The sequence below is a fragment of the Ranitomeya variabilis genome, chromosome 1, assembly GCF_051348905.1.
Source record: "Ranitomeya variabilis isolate aRanVar5 chromosome 1, aRanVar5.hap1, whole genome shotgun sequence".
In the NCBI taxonomy this organism is placed as follows: domain Eukaryota; kingdom Metazoa; phylum Chordata; class Amphibia; order Anura; family Dendrobatidae; genus Ranitomeya; species Ranitomeya variabilis.
The window spans coordinates 162,369,986-162,389,678 of record NC_135232.1 but is presented as its reverse complement, the minus strand read 5'-3'; the positions used below and the strand labels follow the sequence as shown (position 1 = coordinate 162,389,678).

Below are 19,693 nucleotides of genomic sequence, written 5' to 3'. Positions count from 1 at the left end.
GCCTGGACAGGTGGGTGTGCCCACTCTTGGGCGACGGCACTGGCACGGGGTCCCTCATAGTACAATGAAGTGTCTCTGACGGTGGTGGTGCACAACCAACGTCAGACACACCGTCGTAATATGAGGGGCCCTGTGCCAGTACCGCCACCCATGAGAGAGTGTTCCCCCCAGCTGGAACAGTGCTCTACCACTTGCAATACTTACCTCTCCCTGCTCCACCACTGTGTAGTCTGTGCTGTTAAATCCTTCAATAGTACTGCCAATACAAATTTGTTGAAATGATAGATGATAGTTAAAATATACAGGGGCCCTGGCCTCCATTTAGACCAGTTAATACTTTGCGCCTACTACCACTGTCTGCTACTCAGCAGAGGAGCCCACCCCTGTACCTAGCTATGCCACCTGTTTATTTGTGAACAATTTGTTGGCAGACATTTAGCCTACTTTATTATTAGGGCCTACTAACTGTGTCTGCCGCTCATTACAGTTGTCCTCCGCTGAACAAAGCAATGCCGCCAGTTTAGTCCTGTTACCAATTTTGAACTGCATTTAGCCCACTTTATTATTTGGGCCTACTAACTGTGCCTGCCACTCCTTACAGTTGTCCTCCGCTGAACAAAGCAATGCCGCCAGTTTAGTCCTGTTACCAATTTTGAACTGCATTTAGCCTACTTAATTATTTGGGCCTACTAACTGTGTCAGCCACTCCTTACAGTTGTCCTCTGCTGAACAAAGCAATGCCACCTGTTTAGTCCTGTTACCAATTTTGAACTGCATTAAGCCTACTTAATTATTTGGGCCTACTAACTGTGTCTGCCGCTCATTACAGTTGTCCTCCGCTGAACAAAGCAATGCCGCCTGTTTAATCCTTTACCAATTTTGAACTGCATTTAGCCCACTTTATTATTTGGGCCTACTTATTCTGTCTACCACTCCTTACAGTTGTCCTCCACTGAGCAAAGCAATGCTGCCAGTTTAGTCCTGTTACCAATTTTGAACTGCATTTAGCCTACTTAATTATTTGGGCCTACTAACTGTGTCAGCCACTCATTATAGTTGTCCTCCACTGAACAAAGCAATGCTGCCTGTTTAGTCCTGTTACCAATTTTGAACTGCATTAAGCCCACTTTATTATTTGGGCCTACTAACTGTGTCTGCCACTCCTTACAGTTGTCCTCCGCTGAACAAAGCCATGCCGCCTGTTTAGTCCTGTTACCAATTTTGAACTGCATTTAGCCTACTTAATTATTTGGATCTATATCTGTGTTTCCTCCTCATCCTGCCCATTGCCCAGCCACTACTAGATGAGTCTGCTGGTACATTGACCCAGACCACTACATTCCCCTTGCACTCTACACAGCCAGAATCTGACCCTGCTGAAAGTCAGGTTCCCCTTCCCGCATACTATACCACCTTACACGGGGACAAAGAGGAAGGTGCAGATGAAAGTGCAGGTTCCTTCATCAGGTGAGGGGGGAATACTCGTTGGCGACGTCACTGGCACAGGGCCCCTCATAGTACGCAAAAGTGTCTCTGCCGGTGGGAGGCGCCAACCGCCGTCAAACACACCGCCGTACTATGAGGGGCCCTGTGCCAGTGCCAATGCCACAAGTGGGCCCCCCCTGCTTGCTCAGGATCACAGCACTTGCAAAGTTGAAATCTTACCTCTCCCTGCTCCACCGCCATGACGTATTCAGCGTTTCCTGGACCCACGAAAATCTTGAGCCAGCCCTACCCCCCACAACCTTAGCCAAATGACCCCCAGTTTTCAATGCCTAACTATTATTATAAAGTAAATTAAGATTGACAAGCTTCAGTAATAAGAATTTATGTTTTTGGCATTAAAATGGGCACTGTAGGTGTTTTCCTGTCCTCCACTCACTGCCGACGATTCCCCATTGACTTGCATTGGGTTTCGTGTTTCAGTCGGCCCCCGACTTTTCGCAATAATCGGCCGATTTCACCCGACCCGACTTTTTACAAAGTCGGGTTTCGTGAAACCCGACTCGATCCGAAAAAAGTAAAAGTCGCTCAACTCTAACTAGTACTGCATTGTGCCAGTAGGATGGGGTTGTTATCTTAGGAGTTGACATAGGCCCCTTAGTTCCAGTGAAGGGAAATGCAAATGCTTTAGTGTACCAAGACTTTTTTGGCAATCATATGCTTCCAACTTTATGGTGATAGTTAGAGGAAAACCCTGTTTGGCATGACCATGCCCCAGTGAACAAAATTAGTTCCAAAAAGGCATGATTTGGGTAGTTGATGTGGTAGAACTTAACTGCCCATCACAGAGCCCTGAACTCAACCCTGGTAGAAGTTGACTGGCCATCACAGAGCCCTGACCTCAACCCCATCAAACACCTTTACAATGAACTACAGTACAATGGAGATTTTGAGCCAGGGCCGCTCCTCCTGCACCAGTATATGACCTCCGATATGCCACAGATAAACTCCAAAATCTTATAAATAAAAATACCCAGAAAGGTTAATAAAAACCAGCACTGTTAAAAACAGGCATAAAACATACTCCATAAAGGATACTAAACAACAAAAGAAGAAAGGAGTACCAAACTACCCATAAAATCAAATCAAATATTTATTAGTATTAAATATAAAAGGTGTCACACCAAAATACACAATAGTATGTAGAAAAATATATACTGTGGACAGACAGATTCAATGGTGAAGGACACAGACAGAAATCAACCCAATTACATATATGTAAATAGGACCAGGGAAAATGACATTATATACCGTATTTTCCGGCGTATAAGACGACTTTTTAACCCCTAAAAATTGTCCCAAAAGTCGGGGGTCATCTTATATGCCGGGTACGGCGTGTGCAGGGAGCGATCCTGGATGTTCCCAGGGTCTGAAGGAGAGGAAACTCTCCTTCAGGCCCTGGGATCCATATTCATGTAAAAAATAAAGACTAAAAATAAAAAATATGGATATACTCACCCCTCCGAGAAGCCTGGCTGTCACCGCTGCAAGCGTCTGCCTCCTTTCCTAAGAATTGCAGAGTGTGAAAGACCTTCGATGACGTCACGGTCAGGTGAGCGGTCACGGACCAATCACAAGACCGTGACGTCATCGAAGGTCCTTCACGGTCTGCAATTCTTAGGAACGGAGGCAGACGCTTTCAGCGGTGACAGCCAGGCTTCTCAGAGGGGTGAGTATATCCATATTTTTTTATTTTTATTCTTTATTTTTTACATGAATATGGATCTCAGGGCCTGAAGGAGAGTCTCCTCTCCTTTTGACCCTGGGAACCACACACCGTATAAAATGACTGGGCGTATAAGATGACCCCCGTCTTATACAGCAGGCATATCCCAAATTCCATATTTTATATGGAAAAGTTGGGGGTCGTCTTATACGCCCAGTCGTCTTATACACCAGAAATTATGGTATGTTCAAGCATATATCACCGGTTACCAGGAAGATCTAGGGTATTTTCAAACCACATAGATCACCTGAGGAAGCCCACGTGAAACGCGCGTTGGGGCTGCGTTTGTCAACCACGTGCACGGACCTATCTGGGTGAGACATTATTGTTTGTATTGATGCATACTGCATAGAGTTCTGGATACTTAATTTTGGGCCACAATTGTGGTGATCTATGTGGTTTGAAATTACCCTAGATCTTCCTGGTAACCGGTGATATATGCTGGAACATATATAATGTCATTTTCCCTGGTCCTATTTACATATATGCAATTGGGTTGATTTCTGTCTGTGTCCTTAACCATTTAATCTGTCTGTCCACAGTATATATTTTTCTACATACTATTGTGTATTTTGGTGTGATACCTTTTATATTTATTACTAATAAATATTTGATTTTGATTTTATGGGTAGTTTGGTACTCCTTTCTTCTCTTGTTGTTTAAACTCCAAAATCTTGTAGAAAGCCTTCCTAGAAGAGTGGAAGCTGAAGCTGAAGAGGCAAAACGCTGTATTAATGCCTATGGATTTAGAAAAGGATGTCATAAAAATTCCTTTGGCCTAATGTGTAGGCGTGCAAATACTTTTGTCCATAGTAGGTGATGTTGCTAGTAGAAGCCATATCTGGCAAATCAGTCCACTATAGTGGTCTCTGCAGGGAATATGTAGTATTACATAACAGTCATACAGATAAATGTCTAAGCACGTCATTCACGTGTAGCTCAAGTCTACCAGAGCTGGAGGTTTTTTTACAAACCAACTCTTGGTTCTGGCTCAGAGAGGGGTTACCGAGCCAAATTCCTTTAAAAACCATGGGCCAGCGTCATCAACGCTTTCACACTTGTATTCTTTCTGGCGTAAATTGAAAAGTCGCATCATTTTGGAGCAACTCAGGGCAGGACTGGGGCGTCTTAGCTGATCATCATCATTGTTCACTATGCTACAAATCTTACACCAGCAGGGACTGAAGTAAGATTAGGGGTGAGGCACACACAGAGGTATATATGCCTCTTCACGAATCAGGTGCGTCTCACTCCAGCACGTCTTAAATGCCGTGCCAGCTACAATAGGGAAAAGATAATTCCTGCTTGTGGAACTACAGGAAGACACATAACAAAAATATCAAAGGCAATGGCTTGATGGATGACTCGAAAAGTGTATAATGGATGGATGAGTTCTAGCAATCTAATATCTGCAAAGCCTCAATTATTGCAAATGGAGAATTCGTTGATGAGTGAAAACTTTGAATAAAGGAATATAATACTTTTCATAAATTCTGACATTGATTTTACTTATTGCACTGTGAATAATCTCAACATTTTAGTGTCTCAAAACTCTTGAAATTATACTTTTTTTTTAAAAAAGACCTGTACTTGTGAGTTACTATCTTGACAAGTAAGTATAAAACAGTAAGCATTGCACCGTGACTATAATTCTATAATCATGTAACCTGATTTTCTGCTATGAACAAATCTTTTCCAGCCGGCTGCTTTGATTAAGTATATCTAACGTGATGAAGCCTACCATCACAGCTACATTTCTTCACCTTCGTTTGTTCCATTTCTGTTTATTATTTCTTAACCACAATATCAACTTATTTAAATGGCACATGTGCAAACCTGACCATTCTGCCTCGTGAACGGTCATTTATTAAAAAACAGAGCTGCATGAAATGCATTTATGTCAACGCTGCATAATATAGTAAAATATGCCAACAGTGCCGATCTCTGTCCAGCACACAGTGATTCAGCTTTCTTATGTAATTCCATTCACCTGTTATTAATTTATGTCTAAATTGTCCATTGTGTGAATCGATTAATTCTCCCCGTTTAACGGTAATTGTAAATTAAGTGGAAAATTTAATGCCAGCACATTCTGTACTTGTATGAAGACAGGTCTGTAATGTGGAACAGCAATTGTAAGACTTTAATTGACTATGTTTTAGTTAGGGTTTTATGATATTTCTACACTTTGTTCCGTAGACATCAGAAAAGCCTTGTTAAAGTTAATCTGTTACCAGATTTCACAAGGCAAACTGCATTTATTATTAAAAAGACCTGAAGAATACCTTGAACGCCCATGTAAAATTGGCTAGTTGACGTGTCAAAGAGTTCATGAGTAGTGTTGAGCATTCCGATACCGCAAGTATCGGGTATCGGCCGATACTTGCGGGTATCGGAATTCCGATACCGAGATCCGATACTTTTGTGGTATCGGGTATCGGTATCGAAACAACATTAATGTAATAATGTGTAAAATAAAGAATTAAAATAAAAAATATTGCTATACTCACCTCTCCGACGCAGCCTGGACCTCAGCGAGGGAACCGGCAGTGTTGTTTGCTTAAAATTCGCGCGTTTATTTCCTTACTTGAAGTCCCGGCTTGTGATTGGTCGCGTGCCGGCCATGTGGCCGCGACGCGACCAATCACAGCAAGCCGTGACGTAATTTTAGGTCCTTCAGGATTTTAAAATTACGTTCTGGCTTGTGATTGGTCGCGACGCGATGCGACCAATCACAAGCCATGACGTCACGGGAGGCAGGACAAGCGCGCATTTTAAAATGCGCGAGTGTCCAGCCTCCCGTGACGTCACGGCTTGTGATTGGTCGCGTCGCCCATGTGACCGCGACGCGACCAATCACAAGCCAGAAGGTAATTTTAAAATCCTGAAGGACCTAAAATTACGTCACGGCCTGCTGTGATTGGTCGCGTCGCGGCCACATGGGCGACGCGACCAATCACAAGCCGGGACGTCACGGGAGGCAGGACAAGCGCGCATTTTAAAATGCGCGCGTGTCCAGCCTCCCGTGACGTCACGGCTTGTGATTGGTCGCGTCGCCCATGTGACCGCGACGCGACCAATCACAAAGCCGGAACGTAATTTTAAAATACTGAAGGACCTAAAATTACGTCACGGCTTGCTGTGATTGGTCGCGTCGCGGCCACATGGCCGGCACGTGACCAATCACAAGCCGGGACTTCAAGTAAGGAAATAAACGCGCGAATTTTAAGCAAACAACGCTGCCGGTTCCCTCGCGGACGTCCAGGCTGCGTCGGAGAGGTGAGTATAGCAATATTTTTTATTTTAATTCTTTATTTTACACATTAATATGGTTCCCAGGGCCTGAAGGAGAGTTTCCTCTCCTTCAGACCCTGGGAACCATCAGGAATACCGTCCGATACATGAGTCCCATTGACTTGTATTGGTATCGGGTATCGGTATCGGATTGGATCCGATACTTTGCCGGTATCGGCCGATACTTTCCGATACCGATACTTTCAAGTATCGGACGGTATCGCTCAACACTATTCATGAGTCCAAATATATTCAAACTCCGCCTATCTAGTCTTGACTGATAGCTGCGGCTTGTAATGAGCAGTGTGAGCGTTCAGCAGCGGTGGCCGGGTGTAAGCAGTGTACAGAGTGGAACAACACAGCTCCATCACACTGTTTAGTGGCCACTCTCGGGTACTGCAGATTATGTTTATTTGCATTCATTTGAGTAGCAGCTGATATGTTGTTCTTTGACAGTGGCCACTAAACAGCGTGACTGAGCTGTGGTGTTCCGCACTACCACACTGTTTACATCCGGCTGCTGCTCGAGCTGCTAGCAGCTTATCACTGGGGGTGCTGGGTTTTGGCTCCTTACTAGTGATGATCGAACATGCTTGGATAACGTCTTATCCGAGCACGTTCTGGTGCTATCAGAGTATCTTGGGTGTGTTCAAATATTATGTTCGAGTCCCTACAGTTACATGATTTGTGGCTGTTAGACAGACACAACACATGCAGGGATTGCCTGTTTGTTACGCAATCTCCACATGTATTCAGGCTGTCTAACAGCTGCAAATCATGCAGGTGTAACAGGCCAGATTAACCCCCCGCCCAGAATATACCCGGGATTAAAATAGCCTAGGCCAGATTATACCCCTCTGGGTCAGAATGTACCCCAGCTGCTGTAGATCATATTTTTCAGGCTTTTGAGAACCATTGAGTGATATACTCAATAACAGGGCCCCAGGCAGCACACGGGGAGGCAGAGACAGGGAATGGGGTCCCAGGCAGCACATGGGGCCCTGGCAGCACACGGGGGCCCCAGGCAGCACACGGAGAGGCAGAGACAGGGAATGGGGTGCCAGGCAGCACACGGGGGTCCCAGGCAGCACACGGGGGTCCCAGGCAGCACACGGGGGCCCCAGGCAGCACACAGGGGCCCCAGGCAGCACTGGGAAGAGACAGTGAACGGTGTCCCAGGCAGCACACGGGAGCAGAGACAGTGAATGGGGCCCCAGGCAGCACACAGGGACCCAGGCAACACACAGGGGCCCCAGGCAGCATACAGAGGCCCCTGGCAGCACACAGGGGCCCCAGGCAGAATACGAGGGCCCCAGGCAGTGCACAGGGGGGCAGAGACAGCGAACGGGGTCCCAGGCTGCAAATGGGGCCCCAGGCAGCGCACAGGGCCCCAGGCAGCACATGGGGGCCCCGGGCAGCACTCAAGGCCCCAGGCAACACACAGGGGCAGAGACAGCGAATGGGGCCCCAGGCAGCACACGGGGGGCAGAGACAGTGAAAGGGGTCCGAGGCAGCACACGGGGACCCCAGGCAGCACACGAGGGCAGAGACAGCAAGCGGGGTCCCAGGCAGCACACAGGGCCCCAGGCAGTACACGGGGCAGAGACAGTGAATGGGGTCCCAGGCAGTGCACAGGGCCCCAGGCAGCACACAGGGGCCCCAGGCAGTGCACAGGGGTGCCAGACAGCAAACTGGGCAGAGACAGCGAATGGGGTCCCAGGCAGCACACAGGGGGCAGAGACAGTGAATGGTGTCCCAGGCAGAACACGGAGGCCCCAGGCAGCACACGAGGGCAGAGACAGCAAGCGGGGTCCCAGGCAGCACACAGGGGTCCCAGGCATCACATGGGGGCAGAGACAGTGAACGGGGTCCCAGGCAGCACACGGGGCCACAGGGAGCACATGGGGGGGGGCCCAGGCAGCACACGGGGGCCCCAGGCAGCGCACAGGGACCCAGGCAGCACACAGAGGCCACTGGCAGTGCACTGGGCCCCCAGGCAGAATACGAGGGCCCCAGGCAGCGCACAGGGGGGCAGAGACAGCACCCAAGGGGGGGAAGAGACAGCACGCAGGACCCCTGTGCAATGTCTTTGCCCCGTGTGCTGTCTGGGGCCCCGTTCTTGAGTATATCATTCAATCCTGTGTGATGTCTGGGGCCCCTGTACCATGTCTTGGGCCCCTTGCAGTTTCTGGGGCCCGATGCTCTGTCTCTGCCCCCCTGTATGCTGCCTCGGGCTCCTGTGTGCTGCCTGGGGCCCCTGTGCACTGACTGGGGCCCTGTTTTTTAGTATATCACTCAATGGTTCTCAAAAGCGTGAAAAATCTGATCTACAGCAGCTGGGGTATATTCTGACCCAGAGGGGTATAAACTGGCCTAGGCCACTTTAACCCCGGGTATATTCTGGGCGGGGGGTTAATCTGGCCTGTTACACCGGTCTGATTAATAGCTCCTCGTGGTCCTTCCTACAGCTGAGATCTCACACTGCTCATTACAAGCTGCAGCTGTCAGTCAGGCAGAGTGGGCTGATAGAGTTTGAAAAATGCACTTGTACTCATGATTTCTCACACTCTTTAGCTAAGGTTGTGAAATATTCGCTTTGATATCAGGATTATAAAACCATTCTGAGAGTAAGTTTCAAAGTGAACACACCAGCCTCATCAGGTTTAACAGATCCATGTACGCAGATTGTTGTGAAATTTGTTGACATCTTTTTTAATGCTTCGTCAATGGGAGAGACATATTGAAAAAGTGTGGAAACATAAAGAAAAAAATAATAGTCTCCACCTTAATGATGCAGTTTGAGCATCGTATGACAGGATACGGTGACACATTTATTATATGTCTGTTTGCTTAAGATCTAATATGAATACATAATTGAAATCTGTATACCTTACATTGTAATTTTGTAGACAATTGAATTCTAACACACGTCTTCTACAGAATGATTCCTCCACAGAATACAGTTGTACTCTGTCCACCGGAAAAACCTGGAAGCACACGGACATTTCACACAAATGTGAGAATGTAGAATAAAGGTACCGTCACACTCGCTGCGGCGATATAGACAACGAGCCGACCTAAACTAGATCGCTGGAGCGTCGCTGTTTAGGTCGCTGTAGAGACGTCAAACACAGCAACTCCAGAACGATGCAGGAGCGATCCAGTGACGTAACGGCGACTCACTTCTCGTTCTCGCTTGTTGTTAGCTCCATGTCAAACAGCCGGAGTGTACCGACTTGCTAGAAGGAGACGCTGCGACGCCCCCTATGCTTGTTGCTGGCGTCGTTGCTTTTGATGTCAAACATGACGATACACGCTGACCTGGCAACGAAATAAAGTTCTGGACTTCTAGCTCCAACCAGCGATGGCACAGCGGCATCCAGATCGCTGCTGCGTGTCAAACACAACGAGATCACTATCCAGGACGCTGCAACGTCACGGATTGTTGTCGTTCTCTTTGCAAAGTTGCTGAGTGTGATGGTACCTTAGGGATTTTACAGATAACATTCACCCCACATCACACAGTGCAGATACAGAATAATATCTACATCCAGGCACTTACCGCAGATGTCTCGTCTGATTAGAGACGCTTTCTCCTGTTTCTTCTCCATCTGGTCAGACGTTCATGTCGCCATCTCCCAGCCATGACTCGTCTTGTCACAATGATCATCGCAGCCCTGAAAATAACAAGGTCACATATATTGTATATATACATGTGTCTCCCCACGAATACAGATATGTACCCCACCATTAATATACTATTATCCAGGCACCATTAAAAATATAAAGTGATAAGCAGCAGTGCCCCCCATTAACTATAATCTCTGACTCCCAATAATATAAATTATTCAGTCTGTGACTGTCCCCAATAAACTGTAAGGCTATGTGCACACAGAATATATGCAAAATTTTACAGTACAGGAAAAGTGAATGAGATCCCTGAAGTCTCATGAACACGCTGCTTATTTTTTCCTTGCAGATTTGCAGTAGATTAAAATTTGCATAATGTCAATTATTGCAGCGTATTTCCCCATACTAAAGGGGAAAAATACGTAACAAAAGCATGGCAAAAATGTGTACAAAAATAATAAATGTATTTTACGCAACTTTCTTCCTGCCAACACATTAGGATATGCAGCAGAATTTTCTCCTGTAAATCCTAACGTGTGCACATTGCCTTAGTCCCTGTCCTGTGTCCCCATCATTCACTATAAGTTCTTAATAACATCATAATGAATTTGGAGGTGGGAAAAGATGTCATCAGGTACCGAGCATCCTCCGCCTCCTCCCAATTCATTACAAGTCCCTGACAGCTTCTTCTCCCACCTTTCAGTTCATTATAAAATGTCCTGTGCACCTTATCGCCTGTTCTCCCACTACCCAATACATTTTAAGTCCCCGATAGCATCACAATGAATTGTGAGATGGAGGAGGATGCTATCAGTGGCTTAGCACCTTCTTCCACAACCCAATTCATTTTACGTCCATATCTAACGTCCTCCTTCCCCGTTTGTAAGTCCATTATAAGTCCCCCTTTCTCCCATCCCAATCCCCCACATCTGTCGTTGTCCTCCTCTCCCCCCGCATCCCATCATTGTCCTCTCCAGCACCCTCATCATTGCCCTCTCCACCACCTCCATCACTGCCTTCACCACCCCAATCATTGTTCACCCCCACCATCCCCATTGCCCTCTCCACCATCTCCATCACTGGTCTCCCACACCCCCTACATAATTGTTCTCCCTACCACCTCCATCATTCTCCTCCCCACCACCTCCATCATTGCCCTCTCCACCACCTCCATCATTGTTCTCCGCATCAACTCCATCATTGGTCTCTCCCACCACTGCCATCATTCTTCTCCTCACCACCTCCATAATTGCCCTTTCCACCACCTCCATCATTGTTCTCCCCACCTCTATCATTGCTCTCTCCACCAACTCCATCTTTGTTCTCCCCACCACCTCCATCATTTCTCTCTCCACCACCACCATCATTGTTCTCTCCCATCATATCCATCATTGCCTTATCCACCACCTCCATCATTGTTCTCCCCCAACTCCATCATTGCCCTCTCCATCACCTCCATCATTGTTCTCCCCCAAGTCCATCATTACCCTCTCAATCACCTCCATCATTGTTCTCCCTCACCACCTCCATCACTGCCTTCTCCACCACCTCCATCATTGTTCTCCCCCACCACCTCCATCATTGCCCTCTCCACCACTTCCATTTACACATACACACACACACATATATATATATATATATATACAAACACACACCAGCACCAATAACCTCTCTGCATGTTCCCCGCAGCATCATCGTTGCCGGCAGCTTTCTATCTGTCACAGATGCCTGCTGAATGCTGACATCATCGAGCCGCGCTGCTGTGTCAGACTGTCAGACAGGAAATGCGGGCAAGAAGTGGAGGATGGATCCCAGCAGCTCCGCTGCCATTTTCTCCTGTAGGTAGTGGAGCTGCAGGGATCGCTCCTGTCGCACATGAGGGCAATCTGGCCAGGGACCCCTGTGCCTCGGGGCCAGAGAAACAGGCTGTTGCATCTGTCTGCTCTGTCGCAGAGCAGGGCGACTCAATCTCCCTGCACTGCCAATGGGATGCTATGGGTCCATTGAACAAGTGGCTGTATGCTGGTACGGTTGAAAGCAATGATGAGACAGAGAGCGTCATGCTCCCTCTCCCATTATTCCCCCTCTGTGTCTGATGTTCCTGATGCAGACACTGACAGCGGACTCAATGACGTCATCATACTAGACACCCAATGAGATGAGCGGGTGCTCGGATCAGTGGGGGAATGAAGAGGAGAGGTAAGTATTGTATTTATTTATTATATGAAGTGCATTATACTATATAGGGTCTACCTATGGGGAGTGCATTATACTATACAGAGTCTGCCTATGGGGAGTGCATTATACTATACAGAATCTGCCTATGGGGAGTACATTATAAATATAGAGTCTGCCTATGGAAGTGGATTATACTATATGGTGGTCTATGAGGAGTGCATTATACTATATTGAAAACTATAGGGAGTACATTATAATATACAGGCCTATGGGGGTGCATTATACTATAAACAGTCTGTCTATGAGGGTGCATTATACTATATAGAGTCTGTCTATGAGGAGTGCATTATACTGTATACTGTATAAAGTCTGCTTATGGGAATGAATTATATAAAATAGAGTTTGCCCTTGGGGAGTGCATTATACTATGTAGAGTCTGTCTATGAGGAGTGCATCATACTGTATAGATGGCTTTGGGGAATGTATTATACTGTAGAGGACTATGGGGTGCTTTTTATTGTATATAGTCATATGTGGAGTAAATTATACTATATGGAGGCCTATGAGGGGTACAGTATACCGTGCTATATTGAGGACTATGGGAATTACATTATAGTATACGGGCCTATGGGGAGTGAATTAAACTATATAGAGTCTGCCCTATGGAGGTACATTATACTATACCTAGACTGTGGCCCGATTCTAATGCATCGGGTATTCTAGAATATGCATGTCCCCGTAGTATATGGACAATGATGATTCCAGAATTCGCGGCAGAATGTGCCCGTCGCTGATTGGTCGAGGCAACCTTTATGACATCATCGTCACCATGGCAACCATTATGACATCTACGTCGATACTGTGCCCGTCGCTGATTGGTCGAGGCGAATTCGCGGCAGACTGTGCCCGTCGCTGATTGGTCGAGGCAACCTTTATGACATCATAGTCGCCATGCTGTGCCCGTCGCTGATTCAGACCAATCAGAGACGCGGGATTTCCAGGACAGACAGACAGACAGACAGAAAGACAGACAGACAGACAGACAGACAGACAGACAGACGGAAACACCCTTAGACAATTATATATATAGATAGAGTGTCTATGGGGGTGCATTATACTATATAGAGGCTACCTATGTGGAGTGCATTTTACTGTACGGAGTCTGCCTATGGGGGTGCATTTTACTATATAGAGTTTGCCCATGGGGAGTGCATTATACTGTATAGAGGCATATGGGGAGTGCATAATACTATAGAGGTCTATGGGGGTGATTTATACTATATATAGGCATATAGGGAGTGCATTATACTATATAGAGTCTGCCTATGGTGAGTGCATTATACTGTATAGTCTGCTTATGGGGATGCATTATATTGTCTTATTATATAGAGTTTGCCCATGGGGGGTGCATTATACTGTATAGAGTCTGCTTATGGGGAGTGCATTATACTGTGTAGAGGCCTATGGGGAGTGCATTATACTATAGAGGCCTATGGGGGTGATTTTTACTATATATAAGCATATGAGGAGTGAATTATACTATATGGAGGCCTATGAGGAGTGCATTATACCATTTAGGCCTATGGGGGTGCATTATACTATATATAGTCTGCCTTTGGGTGGTGCATTATACTATAGAGGCCTATGGGGGTGCCTTATAGGCATATGAAGAGTGTATTACACTATATTGAGGGCTATCTGGTGCATTATGCTATATGGTGGCTATTTAGGGGCTATCATACAGTGTGGGGATTACAGTGAGGGGGCCATTATACAGTGTGTAAGATAATGTGGGGTCTTTGTACAGTGTCGGGGCCATGATAGAGTGTTGGAGCCATCAAACAGTTTTGGGGCTACTAAGGCGTCAGTATACTGTGTGGGGGGCATTATGCTATGATAAAGAGCATCATACTGTGTAGAAGGGAGCTGTGCAGGGGGAAACTGGAGACATTATTAAATGTTAAGTGGGCACTCAGTTTACTGTGACTGTCAAAGGTGCACACAGGGGGCAATATTATTTTCTAGGTGGCAAAATGTAGGCACTGTTTTTTAGGGATCTTGCACAAGGGATTACTATATTCTAAAGGGTTTTTTTACCATTTAGAGGACACACAGTATAACACAGGTGGTGCAGCAATAGGGACACATGGCAGCAGAGGCTCAGAATTATGGTATCAGCAGGATAAAAAGTTTGTGCAGGTTGGGAATTAATGTGGGCTGTGCAGCAAATGTGAAAAATGTGTTTTTGTTGAAATCTCTGCAGGCGAGTCGTGGCTGGAGAAGTTGTCATGTCGGTCTGGGCCAGATGGAAAAAACAAGAAAAGTGAATGACTCCACCAGAAAGAACGTCACCTGTAATCACAATCTGTAACTGTGCTGTAATCCATTACATGCTCTGCAGGACTGATATCTACCACTATATGGTTACCATATGGTTGTAATATCAGTGTTGGTCTTTGTATAGAGATTTTTTTTTAGTAACAGCTCTGTCATGTGCTGAGGTTCCGCTATACCTACAATTAGGGTGTGATGCCATCGTTGTAATCAGGGTTACATGGTTAGGGGCCCACTAAGAAGTTTCACCCCCAAGCCAAAACCCTTGTTACGCCTCTGTTTACAATTCAAGTCACTAAATCGCAAAATAAATCTCAAAAGGTGCCTGAGCTTCTTCTGTAGTGTTCTACCATAGTTTTTGCTTAAATAATTGTTAATATTCTCTCTCTTATTTAATGTAGTAAAAAAAATTACCAAACCTCAACAGTAAAAAGACTTAAAAAAGAACTCTAAAAAATACAGACTGCCAAAACTTCAGAAAAACACTCAGGAACCAATTGTAAAAATGTCACAAAATACCCTTCAGGGAAAAAAAACCTCCTGAGTTTCTATTCGGACTACCTCTTCTGTATCTCTATGTTTCCATCTAGTAAAATAATTAACACTTATACTGATCTCCTGTGCCGATGCCATTCCAGCGGTGTCAGCTTTGGCTCTTCCAGGGATTGTGTGACAATCCCTGCAGCCAATCAGCGGTCACTTCACTCTCCCCTCCTTTGGACAAAACAAGACATCTGGAGTAAAGGTACCTTCACACTAAGCGACTTTACAACGATATCGCTAGAGATCCGTGACGTTGCAGCGTCCTGGCTAGCGATATCGTTGTGTTTGACACGCAGCAGCGATCAGGATCCCGCTGTGAGATCGCTGGTCGATGCTGAAAGTCCAGAACTTTATTTCGTCGCTGGATCTCCCGCAGACATCGCTGGATCGGTGTGTGTGACACCGATCCAGCGATGTCTTCACTGGTAACCAGGGTAAACATCGGGTTACTAAGCGCAGGGCCGCGCTTAGTAACCCGATGTTTACCCTGGTTACCAGCGTAAATGTAGAAAAAAAAAACACATACTCACATTCCGGTACCCGGCGTCCGCTTCCCTGCACTCCTCCTGCATCCTGTGTCAGCGCCGAACATCTCCGGCACCTCCCACAGAGCACAGCGGTGACGTCACCACTCTGCTTTACGGCCGGCACTTACACAGGATGCAGGAGGAGTGCAGGGAAGCGGACGCCGGGCACCGGAATGTGAGTATGTGTTTTTTTTTTCTACATTTACGCTGGTAACCAGGGTAAACATCGGGTTACTAAGCGCGGCCCTGCGCTTAGTAACCCGATGTTTACCCTGGTTACCAGGGGACTTCGGCATCGTTGGTCGCTGGAGAGCCGTCTGTGTGACAGCTCTCCAGCGACCACACAGCGACTAAACAGCGACGCTGCAGCGATCGGCATCGTTGTCTGTATCGCTGCAGCGTCGCTTAGTGTTAAGGTACCTTAAGTGACCAGGCATCCACAGCTCTCACTTCCTCTGGATGTTAATTACATCCATAGAAAAGGAGAGTGAGGGCAGTGCTGATTGGTTGCATGGATTGCATGACCTAAGAATGTCACGAGATCCCCGGGAGCGCCAATGCTGACACCGGTGGAATGGCACTGGCACCGGAGGTGAGTATAGGTGTTATTGTTTTACAAAAGGGAAACATAAGGAGTCAGAAGGAGTTGTCAGAATATTGGACAACCCCTTTAAAAAACTTGGCTGGTTTGCCTAAGTTTAAAAGACATGTGCGCTAAGCCTAAATGATCTATCCTCAGTTTCTTTATTTTTGTACGCTAAGCTTGTATAATTTATCACGTTTGTAAGTAAAGGAAAATTAAATTTGAAAATCATTTGGGAAATAAACACAAAGGGGTTTAGTTCTTAATGTGCCATCTGTGTTTTGTAGCCAGAATGAATTCTGAATAATTGAAAAGAAGGTTTATATTGAATAATGAAAATTGTGATTAATTAAACTGATTGAACAAGGGAGATGTCTCATCTTCCAGATATGTTTCCTGTTCTTCAACTTACTGTTGTATAGATTTAGGATGTCTCTAAAGCTTCTCCAGTTTAAAATCATCAGAACATGAGGTGACATTTTCTATTCTGAATGAGATAATACTTTTTATTTACTACTTTAATCTTTTGATTTTATTTTCACAATTGTTTTATTGCTTTCACACAGGTTGGATTTACTTCTTGCCTTATTCATCTTGGGAGACGCTGCAAAAAAAAATATTTTCTGTTTAAGAGCATTTGTTGAAATTGGTTCTGACTTTCTATCTACTATTTCACAATTTCAAGGACAGGTAAATATATAGCTGCAGTTGGGATAAAAGTCAGTAGGTATCTATTGTTCCGGCTGGAGATATGCCTTTAGGAAAGCTGGGATGAGAGACGCCGCTGTTCAGCTAATTGCTCAGTAGTCACTAAGGTCCAGTAGTGATTGTGAGGCATGAGAGAAAGGATCTGATTTATCATTTAATTTTTTCCAAGTTAATAATAGCTTAATTATTGACTTTTTGATTTGCTACAAATTCTTTAAAGAATTTGAGCAGTGTCAGACTGGCCCAGCAGAACAGCGGAGTATCCTCCGTTGGGCCCTCTCCCTTCTGTTTGGATCAGAGGCACTACAGCTGAAGTCTGGAGCATCATATAAGATAGTACTGGCATTTATACTGAGTTCTATAGTACTTCCTTAACCCCTTTCTGACCTCGGACGGGATAGTACGTCCGAGGTCAGAAGCCCCGCTTTGATGTGGGCTCCGGCGGTGAGCCCGCATCAAAGCCGGGACATGTCAGCTGTTTTGAACAGCTGACATGTGCCTGTAATAGGCGCGGGCAGAATCGCGATCTGCCCGCACCTATTAACTAGTTAAATGCCGCTGTCAAACACAGACAGCGGCATTTAACTACCGCATCAGGCCGGGCGGAAATGATGGCCTCGCCGACCCCGTCACATGATCGGAGGTCGGCGATGCTTCAGAATAGTAACCATAGAGGTCCTTGAGACCTCTATGCTTACTGATCCCCGGCAGCTGTGAGCGCCACCCTGTGGTCGGCGCTCACAGCACATCTGATTTTCTGCTACATAGCAGCGAACAGCAGATCGCTGCTATGTAGCAGAGGCGATCGCTCTGTGCCTGCTCCTAGCCTCCCATGAAGGCTATTGAAGCATGGCAAAAGTAAAAAAAAAAAAGTAAAAAAATGTGAAAAAAATAAAAAAAATATAAAAGTTTAAATCACCCTCCTTTCTCCCCAATCAAAATAAATCAATAAAAAAAAATCAAACCTACACATATTTGGTATCGCCGCATTCAGAATCGCCCGATCTATCCATAATTTAAAAAAAGCATTAACCTGATCGCTAAACGGTGTAGCGAGAAAAAAATTCAAAACGCCAGAATTATGTTTTTTTGGTCGCCGCGACATTGCATTAACATGCAATAACGGGCGATCAAAAGAACGTATCTGCACCAAAATGCTATCATTAAAAACGTTAGCTTGGCATGCAAAAAATAAGCCCTCAACCGACCCCAGATCATGAAAAATGGAGACGCTACGAGTATTGGAAAATGGCGCGATTTTTTTTTTTAAGCAATGTTTGGAATTTTTTTTCACCACTTAGGTAAAAAATAACCTAGTCATGTTAGGTGTCTATGAACTCGTACTGACCTGGAGAATTATAATGGCAGGTCAGTTGTAGCATTTAGTGAACCTAGCAAAAAAGCCAACCAAAAAACAAGTGTGGGACTGCACTTTTTTTGCAATTTCACTGCACTTGGAATTTTTTTCCCGTTTTCTAGTACAGAACATGCTAAAACCAATGATGTCGTTCAAAAGTACAACTCGTCCCACAAAAAATAAGCCCTCACATGGCCAAAGTGACGGAAAAATAAAAAAGTTATGGCTCTGGGAAGGAGGGGAGTGAAAAACGAACACGGAAAAACGGAAAATCCCAAGGTCATGAAGGGGTTAATAAAACTACCTGTGCCACCTTAACACTTTCTTCCTCCTTTCTCCTCACACACAATCTTCTGTCTTTTTTGCTGTAAGAGCAGAGACAGGGAAAGGGTCTGCAGGCTGTAACTAAGCTGAGTGGAGCCTTTTGTACCTCCACTCAGCCACTCAGCTGTAAAGTTAGATTTTCTGTGTGTATATGTCTTGGGTATGTGTTTGTTTATTGTGTATACTGTGTATGAGTACTTATACTAATGTATAATGTGTGTATAACTGTCAGTGGGGGCGAAGGGTGCACTCATTCAGTAAGGGGTGATATGGGAGATGGAGCCCTTAATCAGTTTTGGGTGACACGGGCCCCCATACCATAACACATTTATCATCCTTTACTGAATGAGAGCCCCCACACTTATACTGACAGCTATAGACACATTGTACATGGGTATAAACATTTAAACTCCTTATACACATGTACACAATCATACTGACAGCTTTACACACATTAGACAAGGGCATAAACATTCAAACTCCGCATACACATGCAAACACATCTATACATGCATTTTACATGGGTATAAACATTCATACTCCATATACACATGTACACACTCACACTTACTCACAGCTGTGAGGGCTGAGCTATGGGCCCTCAATCACTTATCACCTTATAGGTGATATGGAAACAGAACTTTTCATAAGTAGTCTATAACAGCTGTGACAAAGTTACTGGTAAAGTGTTGAAGGGGAGATATGTTTCACTACGCCCAATGGCGTCAGTGATATAAAACTCAGAGTTTTTCATCCAGCACACTAAGTGTGGTAAAGGGTTAAGCTAATTTGTTATAACGGGCTGGTTTTTATGTGGACATCAAAAGAATGGATGGAAGGATGTCCACCTTATCTCCACCCCAAGGTGTGGTCTGGGCCTTAAGTAGCTGGCCTCCAAAGGCAGCAGTGTTCAGTGTCTGGAGAGGTGTTTTTGCTTATGCCTGAACCATGGGTTTTGCTAACCCTGAGCAGGCTGATCCCCTCTA

General features: G+C 45.5%; 1 protein-coding gene across 4 annotated transcripts in view; it reads left to right on the top strand.

Moving 5' to 3' along the window:
- The window catches only part of TMEM232 (transmembrane protein 232), a 435,959-nt gene that overhangs the window by 150,156 nt on the left and 266,110 nt on the right, over positions 1-19,693 (top strand). For all 4 annotated transcript variants that reach the window (XM_077290225.1, XM_077290199.1, XM_077290207.1 and 1 more), the window contains one exon: positions 16,885-17,008. In XM_077290225.1, the coding sequence (XP_077146340.1) occupies positions 16,885-17,008 (124 nt within the window). The remainder of the gene's footprint in view (positions 1-16,884; positions 17,009-19,693) is intronic.